Source organism: Anopheles merus, unplaced genomic scaffold (genome assembly GCF_017562075.2).
Source record: "Anopheles merus strain MAF unplaced genomic scaffold, AmerM5.1 LNR4000048, whole genome shotgun sequence".
Lineage (NCBI taxonomy): Eukaryota > Metazoa > Arthropoda > Insecta > Diptera > Culicidae > Anopheles > Anopheles merus.
Genome location: NW_024427628.1, coordinates 85301 through 98609, shown reverse-complemented (window position 1 = coordinate 98609; position 13309 = coordinate 85301). Strand labels below are relative to the sequence as shown.

At 47.0% G+C, this 13309-nt stretch overlaps 1 protein-coding gene and 1 pseudogene across 1 annotated transcript; both read right to left on the bottom strand.

The window, feature by feature from the left end:
* Positions 1–7132: 7132 nt before the first annotated feature.
* On the bottom strand, positions 7133–7971 carry LOC121601252 (uncharacterized protein K02A2.6-like). The gene is made up of 2 exons (XM_041930069.1): positions 7219–7971; positions 7133–7171 (listed from the first exon to the last, which is right to left on the bottom strand). Exons 1-2 carry the CDS (start codon positions 7969–7971, stop codon positions 7133–7135), a joined length of 792 nt encoding a protein of 263 aa, XP_041786003.1.
* LOC121601255 lies at positions 7917–10190 on the bottom strand (annotated as a pseudogene).
* Between the last annotated feature and the right edge of the window lie 3119 nt (positions 10191–13309).

Here is a 13309-nt window from a genome sequence, read left to right as displayed (position 1 = left end):
CGCGAAAGAAATTTGCTACATATCACATGCACGTTTGCTTCGATCGTGTGCCTTTTTAACACCCCCAACAGCAGAACCGATCGCAAAGATCGTAGTGCCAATCCGATAGTTGTGTTGTCTCTCAGGTAGCGAAATCGAAAATGCATGGACTTTATAGCCGCAGCGGATGAAAATGTACGCATCAGAATCATATAGTTTTGGGGTTTCCACACGCACGCACACACACACAAAAACACACACACACGCACGCGAGCACACACGCACGCACACACACACGCACACATGCACGTACGCGTGTACGCGGACAGGCACCCGCGAAAGCGCAAACGCAAGCACGCACCCACGAAAGCGCGAACGCAAGTACGCCCTCCCCCCCTCCCCCACACCAGACCCCCCCCCACCCCGCATGATCGATTACGGCTACCGTATCGGTAGAACGGCTGGTTCAGCTTTCTTGTATCGCATCCTCATCCAAAGGGCCGGGCGGGGTGGGGGATCGCGACATGATAGAGTGAACGGTCACTTTCCCCGCGCTGTGTGCGTGTGTGTGTCGAGACCCAAAACTCGAGACAGATTTCTGCACATTAAAAAAAAAATATTGCCACTATACGCCGTGTTACATGATGCTTAGAAGGTCATTGAAGCATCAAACATGTTCTAATAAAAAAATATTAGTTTAGTGTTAGACGTTCTCCTACGCTTGTTTTAAATAGGCTTCGTCACCCTCGATTGCCACGGGCATCGAATGGTCTCATCAGCAGCGGCACGAAATAAAATAAACCATCAATACACCGATAACACTGTAAATCCCAATCCAGCTTCTCCCACAGCGTCTCAAGGTCACACACAAATTAATAAATGCTAACACCCACCAATAACAATACACAACCGCAATGCACATATATGAATCAACGCATACACCACAAACACCCAATCAGCTGGCGGCGGAAGGCACGGGCTGAAGCTCTCAAGTAAGGCAAGGTAGGGTGAAGGAGGGAGAGGAGAGGAAGAAGCGGACGAAAAAATGGGCGCCATTATTTTTTTTTAATTTTTTGACCGTTTTTTTTTTTTTGCTCCGCCGCCGCCCGAACTTGCCGCCCGAACTGCCCGAACTGCGCGAGCCAGCGCTGGAATCGCTGAAGTCCAGCGCGTCAGACGAGCCAAAATCTGCGCTGGCCAGCGCAGATTTTGGTACATTTTCTGCGCTGGAAACTGCTCGAATTTGCGCAGCGGGTCTATCATGTCGCGATCCCCCACCCCGCCCGGCGCTTTGAATGAGGATGCGATACAAGAAAGCTGAACCAGCCGTTCTACCGATACGGTAGCCGTACTCGCTCGTGCGGGAGGAGGGGGGGTCTGGTGGGGGGGGGGGGGGGAGTGCGTGCTTGCGTTCGCGCTTTCGTGGGTGCGTGCTTGCGTTCGCGCTTTCGCTAGTGCGTGCCCGCGTGCACGCGTACGTGCATGTGTGCATGTGTGCGTGTGTGTGTGCGTGCATGTGTGTGTGTGCGTACGTGTGTGCTCGTGTGTGCGTGTGTGTGTGTGTGTGTGTGTGTGTGTGTGTGTGTGTGTGTGTGTGTGTGTGTGTACGCGTGCGTGCGTGTGGAAACCCCAAAACTATTTGATTCTGATGCGTACATTTTCATCAGCTACGACTACAAAGTCCATGCATTTTCGATCTCGCTACCTGAGAGACAACACAACCATTGGCATTGGCATCTTTGCGATCGGCTCTGCTGTTGGTGGTTAAAAAGACACACGATCTAAGCAAACGTGCGTGTGATATGTTGCACATTTATTTATAATTCAGCTAGCGGACGCAAGTGGAAACAACATTTTGAATTGAATCCATACAAAAGAGGATTCTGGATTTGTTTATTACGGTGCGCGTATGGTGCTGCACCTGTCCGTCCAGCATCTGGTGGCTTGTTGGCTTAGAGTCGGTATCAAGACGCCAATTGACCGGCATTGCCTTGGAATGGGTTCGGATCGGTAGGTTCATGTCCTTTGTTCAAGTGCATTCCGTGCATTTGTCGCGCCACAGCGGTAGACCCGGCAGCACCAAAGTCAAAACAAAAACCTTCTCCGAGTGTGGACTGCTATGCTAAGTTCTTCTTCTTCTTATTATTATAATTATTATTATTATTGGCGTAATGGCCTACGTAATCATGCCGGCCTTTTCAGGACTTGAGTACCGCGTAGCCGGATAGTCACCCCTTGCTACGGCGGACAGTTCATACGCGGTTAGAACCCACGACGGGCATGCAGATGTGCGGAATGATGGAGGTGCCGCGAGACCGCTCCTATCCAGCGTGCAACTTGCATACTGCCACACTGTCTCCTGCTCGATGCATACGCTGCAGGCAGGGGGAAGGATGCACCTCCACGATAAAAAAACACGGCCATGTACCAGCGGCAGACCTAACGGTAGGCGGACTAGGCGGTCGCCGAAGATCTCTAGTCTGCAGTATGCCGTATGTCTACAAGTGGACAGATATTAGCAACAAGGGCCCCCGGAAAGATGGTCTTTAGGGCTCCGTGGCTGGAGAAAACCATTTGCACCTCCCCTCCCCCCATGGCGGCTACAATTTTAGGGCCTGTGACCGATGATCGTAGGGGTCCCATGGCCTTCCCGCCGGCAATTTAAGTATACTGTTCAATCTCCCAACAGCTGTGTGCCACTACCCCCTCCTCCCTGTCATCAGTTACCATTGACAGGGGCATCAATTCGTCTTTCCGCCTTTCATGAACACCTTCCTTTCTTTGACCGATGGATCATAACATTTCGGAAAAAAACACATTTGGCGACAGTTTAGCACACACACGCACGCTCATACCCTTGCGCAGACGGCTCAGCATATCTGTGTAATCTACAACATACGAAAGCAAAAGCTTAGTGTAACAAAGTTATGCTTAATGCTTAACTCGTTCAGATCGATGGCAGGCCCCACTGCCTGCCAGTGAACTTTCCAGCCTGCGTTCTAGGTGCTGGTGGAAAGGAAAGTTGATGAAAATCAGCGCCGGGATGAACGTGTTAATGCGAATTAGGATTCAGCGCGTTTCACAGCAAACCCTCCAGCGTTAGCTAGCGATTCCTAAGTCATTTTTACATTGCAGCAATCGAACTTATTGCGCTTTTTTTGTTTGATTTGTGAAAATTCAAATGCATCGTAGCAATGTGTGTAAACGGTTTTTTAAGCGCCACAGCAACTCATGAGCATTGTCCACACGCGAGAAAGAGAAAGCGCTATGGAGGGAAAAAGCATGGACGACGGCTGACAGCGATTGGCCGTCTGACGCACCAACACTTTCAAACCTTCGACAGCGCGCTCAGGCGAGGGGTACGAGGCGGAGCCAGGGACGGGTAGCTCGACGAGCTGCTTGACAAATTTGCCGTTGGAGGGAAAAAGATGGCATGATAAAATTCTCCGAACGGCATGATTTCTTCCGTCGCTTTGCGCAGCGGGTAGCTCGCTTTCCGCCGAAACCGATCGAGAAAGCGAGCAGAAACGTCCGAAGAACCGATCGAAGCTCTTGATCGATTGAAGCGTTTACGGTCGTTCGAGAGAGCGCGCTGTATGTGTTTATCTCTTTCTGACAAAAAAACTCCGATACGCGACCGTGTTGGCGCAAAAATGATGATTGCCGAAAAATTGTTCACACCCACGTTCTCTTTCTCCCCTCCTTCCCCTTTTCTTCATTCTTTCACCACGTTTTATCGTTATTGGTTTTTCTCTCTATCTACATTGAGCGAGTGGCTGACAAGTTTTCGATCGCTTTGCGCAGCGGGATACGACGAATGAGGAGGACCTTTGACGGGAGGTGGGTTGGATAAAATACGAAGCAACGAGGCAGACGAATGTAATTATGACAGTTTTACACGGTTGTTTACATTGACTAACGTGTATGGTTTAGGCCGCACTTGTTTTTTACCGAATAACATGATGGCACATGGACAAGACAAAGAATATAACCCAAATAGCCTGCTCGTACTCCATAGCTGATTTGGGGCTGCTTAACGAAAAATCGTTCCGATGTCGTACTTTGTGGCTGATTAAAAGATAGACGGTACTTTGCGGAACTATGGAGCTTTTTAACAGGCACATGGTACTCTTTGGAACTTTGCAGCTGATTAGCACTATGAGTAGGCTTCATGGTGGAACTTGAAGGCTTGTTAAGAAAGCGTACCGAACTTGGTGGAACTTTATAGCCTTTTGTTGCATGACATCGGTACAAAGTGGCTCTTGTCAAATTTTCAAAGTCTGACGCCGTCAATCATCTCATTGCTGCTGCACAAGTTAGATTAGTTAATTGAAGGACGAATATTGAGTGAAGTGATTGTGATTGTACAGTAAATTGTGTGACATTTTGTATAATTCATGAATTTTAAGGATTTAAAAATATACACATGAACACAAACAAAACAAATCCTGTTATTTATTTCATCGATGACGCTTGCTTGAAAATAAAACACAAAGAAAATAATCCGCGGCACCGTAGCACAAGGAAGCTGCTTAAGCGCTGTTTGAAAGACCCACCTAGAACTTTGGTGCTGTTTAACTACTGCAAAAGGCGAATTCGAGCAGCGATCTATAGAGTGCCAAAATGAGCTGCTTAAGCAATTCTGGCTATTTGGGAACTATCAATCGTCTGTCCATCTTTTATGAAAAAAAAGATCAATAATAGTTTGATTCATATTTTTTTTCTTCCTTTATACGGACGTCACACGAGGCGTAAACTCAAAAAGTTTATACGGACGTCACACGAGGCGTAAACTCAAAAAGTTTACGCTTGATATTTGTATGGGAGAGCGTAAACTTCCTTTCAAAAGATTTCAGGGTTGTATGGCTGAAATCCAGTTTACGCCAAAGTTTACGCTTCGTGTGACGTCCGTATCACGCTTGATTTGTATGGGAGAGCGTAAACTTCCTGTCAAAAGATTATAGGGATTATGGCTGAAATTTAGTTTACGCCAAAGTTTACGCTTCGTGTGACGTCCGTATTATATATATACGAAGCAAACAATTATGTTTTACTTTATTGTTGCAATAAAAAATACAAAAAAAAACTTCAGAGCATTAAATGAAGAAGACCCTTTTTTTACTCGTGAGCTGTTTTTAAAAATGAAATTATCGCTGATATCGGGAAATTAAAGCGCTTCAGAATACTTCCGACTATTACAACGACTCCAACGGCTCCGACCGGCTCTTCATGTTTTTTACTTAAACTGAAGTGGAAAAGCTGAACTAGAAATTGATAGATAAATACGGATTGGGATTGGGATTGGGATTGGGATTGGGATTGGGATTGGGATTGGGATTGGGATTGGGATTGGGATTGGGATTGGGATTGGGATTGGGATTGGGATTGGGATTGGGATTGGGATTGGGATTGGGATTGGGATTGGGATTGGGATTGGGATTGGGATTGGGATTGGGATTGGGATTGGGATTGGGATTGGGATTGGGATTGGGATTGGGATTGGGATTGGGATTGGGATTGGGATTGGGATTGGGATTGGGATTGGGATTGGGATTGGGATTGGGATTGGGATTGGGATTGGGATTGGGATTGGGATTGGGATTGGGATTGGGATTGGGATCTCAGATTGCGCATATATAATGTTTATGGATATGGTAAGGCTTTAAATGCCTTCTGAATGCCTTCATAGCCGTTTAATGTGTAGCAACCAGAGCGCCATCTAGTGCGCACACCTACTACCGACCAAAATGTTTAACGGGCTAGTTAGGCAGGGACCAAGGATAATGTACAGGCGGTCCCCGAGATACACGGTACCTCTTATACGCGGATTCGGAGATACAGGCGGTCCCCGAGATACACGGTACCTCTTATACGCGGATTCGAAGATACGCGGTTTTCTAAATTTGACAGTTCTTTGAGCAAAATGTACTGATTTGACACATCAATTGTAAATTGCCAAATAATTTCCGTTTTGATCGAATGTTAAAACCAATTTCAAATTGTTTAAAACTGTTATATTCAGTCAGAACTGTTACAATTCACACGGAGAGCAAATAAAAGCCAACTTGCTAGTTTAGTGGTTAACTATGAACTGATTTATTACTAAACATGGCATAGGCTACTATGCCTAGGAAGTGAAATTCTGCTGAGGCAAAATCCCACTGTTAGGTAGTCATAGCCTACTACATCTCCCGCTTTTTAATAAAGGTCGTATGATGAGAGCCATCGAGGGATTCTCGTTGTTCGTACGGAACGACGTAGTAAGCTTGCGATGGATTCGGATGCGACGGATTCGGATGCGACGGATTCAGATGCGATAGATTCGGCTATCACGGATTCGGATGCGATGGATTCCGATGCTGATGCAGATGGTTGTTCATTGGTTGTTGGCGGGTTAAAATCGGTTGGCGGATTTTCAAAAACAGGAACATCAGCTGGCACCGTAGAGTTCAAATTAATAGCAACATGATTGCCAGCTGGTTTCACTGCAGCAGTAGTACCAGCTTCTTCTAATAAACCTTCCCATGGAAGTTGTTGTTGTTGTTGCCCAGGGGTTTCGGAACCGTAGCGAGAACGCATTTGGTTGACATGCGATCTAACCAGCTTCTGTCTTCCATGCAAGTCAAGCAACACGACATAGTGAACGGATCCTTTTGGTTCAATGACTCGACCAGGAACCCACGACTTTTTGTTGTGTACGTGTTGTTCAACATACACCAAGTCATTCTCTACAAATGATCGCTTGACCGCTCCATGCCGTTTGTTGAATTGTTCATTTTGTTTGTGGTTAACGGCTGCAGTCGGAGAAGATGGTTTCCTCAACAGATCCAACGTAGTGCGCATCGTTCTTTTTAAAAACGCTTCGGCTGGAGACGTTCCCTTAGGTGTATTCCGGTTGGGTGTTGATCGGTACACTGAAAGAAACGCCTGTAGATGCTGTAATGTTGGTGATTCCCCCTTACCTAACTTCTTAAGGCCGCGTTTGAGGGAATCCACGAAACGTTCAGCTTGGCCATTCGACTGCGGGTGGTATGGAGCAGTACGAATATGGTTGATGCCATTCTCACTGCAAAACTGTTGAAACTGTCCGCTCGTAAACTGCGTTCCGTTATCTGAGACTAGCGTGTCTGGATTGCCGTAACGGGAAAATGTTTCACGAAGCAGGTCCAATGTTGTTGTCGTGGTGATGGATCTAGTGCGAAAAATTTCGGGCCACTTAGAGTAGGCATCTACAATTACGAAATAGTGATGTCCGTCGATTGGGCCAGCGAAATCGACGTGTACTCGTTGCCACGGCCGGTCCGGAAGAGGCCATGATTCCAGGGTTGCTTTCGTCGGAGCCTTCGCTGCTTCAGCACATGCATCGCACTGACGAACGAATTGCGCCACATCGTCGTCAACATTCGGCCAGTAAATGTAGCTGCGAGCCAGAGACTTCATCCGCTCCATTCCTGGGTGCCCACGATGTAGCTGGCGGACAATTCGCTTCCGGAATTTTGATGGAACGACGATTCGATCGCCGAACATGACGCAGTTATCGACGACTTGAAGTCCCTCACGTCTGACGAAGAACTTCTTCACATCAGGATCGGTGATTAGCTTCACGCTTGCTGGCCATCCTTCATTGATGTAACTAATCACTTGCTGCAGAACAGCATCCTTACGTGTCTCAGCCACAATCATCTGATGTGTGACTGGCAGATTGTTGATGGAGTCTTCGAGAATCGCCTTTACTTCGGATTCGACATAGACGGCAGCTATGACGTAATCCTTATCTGGTCTGCGCTGTGATGACATCAGCCGGGACAGGAAGTCTGCGTAGCCGAAATTCATCGTCGAGATGTGCTTGATCTCGAAGTCATACAGGAGAAGTGTCAAAGCATATCGTTGCAGACGATTGGCTGTGTAAACTGGTATTCCTTTTTTCGAGCCGAAAACTTTGAGCAACGGTTGATGATCGGTTTGGAGAGTGAAATGACGTCCGTACAGCATCTTATGGAAACGGGTGACAGCGAATATCAACGCCAATGCTTCCTTTTCCACTTGGCCGTAGTTCATTTCCGCTGCCGTCAGTGAGCGAGAAGCATGTGCGATTGCCTTCACCTCACCGGTGGGGAAACGATGCATGACGACAGCGCCTAAACCATACTTCGATGCGTCTGCCGCGACGATGATCTCCTTAGATGGGTCATAGTGAATAAGCAGCAGGTCGGAGAGTAAAATGGTCTTGAACTGCTCAAAAGATTTCTGACACTCTTTTGTCCAGTTCCAGCGAGCATCCTTTTTCAGTAGGTCATCCAGGGGAGCCCTGAGGTGCTTCATCTGTGGAACGAATCGACCATAATAGTTGATAGCTCCGAGGTAGGAGCGAAGTTGCTTCACGTCCTACGGGGGTGGCATCTTGGCATTGGCTTCTGTTTTTGACGGGTCAGGCCGAACACCGTCCTTGTCGACGATCAATCCAAGGAAACCGATCTGGAGAAGCGCGAAACGACATTTTTCAAGGCGTAAATGGAAACCATACTCACGGACGCGTTCGAGAACAGCATAGAGGATACGGTCGTGCTCCTCTTTGGTGCGTCCAGCAATGAAGATATCATCAAGGTTTCACTCCAGAGATGCCAGCCACCATGCTGTCAATAATGCGTTGGAAAGCGCCAGGTGCCGACTTGACTCCAGGAGGAAGTCGGTTGTACTGAAAAAGGCCGCGATGTGTGTTCACGGTAAGCAGCTTGCGCGATTCCACCTCGACCTCAACTTGAAGATAGGCGTCTGATAAGTCAAGGTGTGTGAAATAGTGTGACCCAGCCAGCTCCGCGAAAAGATCGTCAGGATGAAGTAGAGGATGACGGTCACATTCCAGCGCGTTGTTCAGCCCCGTAGAATAATCACCACACACACGGACCGAAACATTGTCCGACTTCCGTACGACGACTATTGGTGCTGCCCAGTCCGAGAATTGAACTGGAGAAATTATACCGTTTGTTTCGAGCCTTTCGAGTTCCGCATCTACTTTGGGAAGAGCCGCATACGCCACTAGTCGCTTCGGACAGTAGCATGGACGGGTATCAGGCTTCAAGTATAACTTCACTTGTGCTTTTGTGCATCTACCCAGCGTGCTTCGAAAAACCTCCGGAAACTGGTGCTTGAGGCGATCAACGTATTGGTCAGAGTTTTGATGTACGACGTTGACCAAGCTGTTAATCGGTACGGACCACAGATCAAACAGATCCATAGTATCGATTCCCAAAACGTTGAGATCGGCGCTATCAGAGATGAAAATGCGCCCTGTCTTGGTCACGTTGTTAATAGTGATGTCGGCTTGAAACTCTGCGAGGAGATTCAAATCACTACCAGACGCTGTGACAGCAGATTCGTCGGTCGGTTGAGTGGGTGGTCGTCCGATGGTAGCCCATGTTTCGTTCGAAATGATGGTGATGTCGGACGCCGAGTCGTGCTGAAGCTTGACTGCTACCCCGTTGAGCTCGACCGAGACGAATTTGCGTTTTCTTCCGACGTTGCGAACAGTGTAAATGCCATTCGTCTTCATGCTCTCTTTGGGCTTCCATTGCTTGAAAGGCTTGGATGCAGCGGGCTTACTGCTTGAACAGTAGCCTTCTTTATGTCCATGCTGCTTGCATCTAGTACACATGTGCGATGCAAACGGACATTCACGAACGTAGTGCAGTTCCCCACATTTCCAGCAGGGTGTCTTGGGCACTTTGTTGGTCTTCTTCGAAGAGGAATGATTCTGGTTGCGCGAAATGGCGTTGACGGAGCAAGTCTCCTTGTTTTCCACCATCTGCGAGTCATGCTTGAGGTTGGCCACACGATGACATTCTTCCACCAGGTTTTCCAAAGTCACCTTACTTGCAGCTTCTCCTTGTTCAACAACTGCAGTTTCATCAGCTTCCAGTTTCGAAATCAATCTAGCTCGGATGTCCGCATCCCGTGGCGATTGGAGTCCACAGACAAATCGGAGAGCTTTGAATTGATCCGACGTGAGCTTGGAAAGTTGAAACGCTTCGCAGTGTTTGTTGACCATGGCAGCATACGAAGTAAAATCATCCGCATCACTCTTGGCGTACTGCAGGCACTGGTAACGGGAGTGAAAAACCGACTTCTGGCGACCAAACAACTTCTTCAGTTTTGTAACGGTCTCATCCAGAGAGAAATCGCGAGGATGCTTTGGCAGAATAGTGTTCACGTACTTATCGTGCAGCGGGGTGCTTAATTTGTTAAGGTATCAATTCAAGTATCGAACTATCCACACGTAAACACAACAACTATGTGTAAACGCAGCCTCATGAACTTTGTATATATACACTCTGATTTCAATACAGGGTTTCTCAAGCCAGCTCAACATCGTAACACTATTTTTCGAACACGTTAAACGATTGTCAACATCGTACATACAATTCGAATCCGTAAACTCTTTTCGATTTGGTAACACTAGGTTTTGAATGCGTAAAGTCCCAACTCGAATCTGGAAAATGTATAATGGGTGACAAGACAGCCAACATACATTTTCCAGATTCGAGATAGGATTTTACGCGTTCAAAATCTAGTGTTACCAAATCGAAAAGAGTTTACGGATTCGAATTGTATGTACTATGTTGACAATCGTTTTACGGGTTTGAAAAATAGTGTTTCATGATTGGGACAATCAGTGATGGTGAGATAACCACATGGATTGTGGATTCGGGTGCTTCGGAGCACATTACGAACAATAAAGAAATTTTCACCGATCTTAACAAAATGGAATTTCCCATGAATATTGCAGTGGCAAAAGAAGGTGCGTGCATTACAGCTACTCACCGGGGAAACATTTCGCGCATGAAAAATGTGCACAGTAAAATTTCTGGTGCAATTAATTTAGAAATGTATTATACATTCCGGAAGCAAGAGTAAACTTGTTATCAGTGCGAAAAATGGAAAACGCAGGTTTTAAGGTCGTTTTTGTGAAAGAGGAAATAAAAGTGTTCAGAAACTCCGAATTAGTTTTGGCTGGTGAAAATTGTGGAAATCTCTATAAAGTAGAGTTATATCAAGAAAAATCGAATCGTGCTTTGTTCAGTGGTAAAATTCCGGAAGAATACGATTTGTGGCATCGTCGGTACGGACACCTCAGTTCGAAAAATTTGCAAGTGCTCATGAAAAATAATATGGTGTTAGGGCTACCGATCAGTGCTGTTCCACGAAAAGAAGACAAAGTGTGTGAAGCGTGTATCACAGCAAAACAAACAAGAGAATCTTTTTCTATGCGGAGTGGACAACAATCGTCAAGAATCCTGGAACTCGTGCACTCGGACGTGTGTGGTCCGATGCAGAACAATGGGGTTAACGGTGAACGATATTTTGTTTCGTTCATCGACGATTGCAGCAAATTCACTGTGGTGTACCTGATGAGAACAAAGGCGGAGGTTTACTAGAAATTCCGTGAGTATGAGGCCATGGTATGTGCAAAGTTTGGTGTGCGCGTTTCCAAACTTCGATGCGACAACGGTGGCGAATACAAAAGTCGTGAATTTCAATTGTATTGCAAACAAAGAGGCATACAAATGGAATGGACAAACCCGTACACGCCTGAACAAAACGGTACAAGTGAGAGGATGAATAGGACTCTCGTGGAAAAAGCGCGCTCTATGTTGGAAGACAAAAGCCTTGACAAAAAGTTGTGGGGTGTGGCAGTTCAAACTGCAGCTTATTTAGCAAATCGAAGCCCTGCTGCTGCTATTGGAAAAACTCCTTATGAGTTGTGGAATAAGCAGAAACCCAACGTTGCGAACCTAAAGGTTTTTGGATCGGACGCTTTTGTGCATATACCGAAACAATTTCGTGGAAAGTTTGATGCAAAGTCATGGAAGGGAATATTTGTTGGATATTCCGCAAATGGTTATCGTATTTGGAATCCTCAGAAAAACTGTATTAGTTGCTCGCGTGATGTGATCTTTGTGGAGAATTCTAGTGGGCGCTATCCTGACGAAAGACGCTGCAGGCAGCCTTCCCCCTGCACCACCACGATAAAAAAAACACGGCCATGTACCAGCGGCAGACCTAACGATAGGCGGACTAGGCGGTCGCCGAAGATCTCTAGTCTGCAGTATGCCGTATATCTATGTTGTGATCGTATTGTTGCTCACCCCTGGATCGCGGCTGGAGACAGCCGCCGATACCAGTCAGGCGGCCGACGCAACGAGAGAGGCGAAACTAGATAGGCAAGGCGAAATCTGGAGAATTAGGAGAATTAGAATTAGGAGAATTAGAATTAAGGAATTGCTCTCTCTCTTCCGATCTGGCTTTGGTGGCGAACGGTTGTGTGTCAGCGCGGCACGGATGTTATCATTTTACTTATAATATAAGTTGTAAATTGTAGTTTGTGTTCGCGTCATTATTATCAACGCTTCATCGGTCATCCGAACACAAAAGTGGCGACGAGTCTAACGTTTTTCTGTTTTTATTGTTTTATTTTACCCACGCGACGAAAATTCCGCGACCACAACGCAAACGACGGAGGATGAGCACCATTGAGGCAAACGGTGCAGGCGTGCATCCCGATGAAGATCAACGGCGTTCGTCATTTGGACGGCCCAGTGCATTGGACCCAGTGCAACAACCCGGCGGACCTGTTATTGGCGGTGTTACGCAGCACCATGCCGGTACTTATCCTGAGCAAGCTGTAAATTTCGGCCGTGATGACCGGCCTGCGCCATCGCATTTGGGTGTCCCTCCGCCATCGCACTTTGCTGCTCAACATGGGTCATCGCAACCATTGCCAACGGGGTCGATAATCTCAGGCTCCAGCACAGGCGCCAACACGATGGCGGAAACGTTGCAGCTGCTCCAACAACAGATGGCACAGCAACAGCAGTTGCTGAATCAAATCATGTGCCAGCGAATGTATACGCTGAATCCTGCCGTCCCCAGCTTCCAGCCGGAGCAAGTGATCGAAGCGCTCTCCCGCAACATTAGTGAATTTCGTTTCGATGGTGAGAGCGGCATCACTTTCAGAGCGTGGTTCTCGCGCTACGACGAGCTGTTCAAAAAGGATGCGGCTCGTATCGACGATGCAGCGAAGGTTCGTCTACTGCTACGCAAGCTCGGCCCCATTGAGCATGACAGGTATTTATCGTTCATTCTACCTGCGCGCGCTAGTGATTTCTATTTCGATGAAACGATAGCACAGCTCGAAACGTTATTTGATACACGCGAATTACTACTTAGTAAACGTTTTAAGTGTCTCCAATTACACAAAAAAAGTAGCGAGGATCATCTCACATTTGCGTGCCGGCTCAACAAAGTGTGTGTTGATTTTGAACTGAGTAAAATG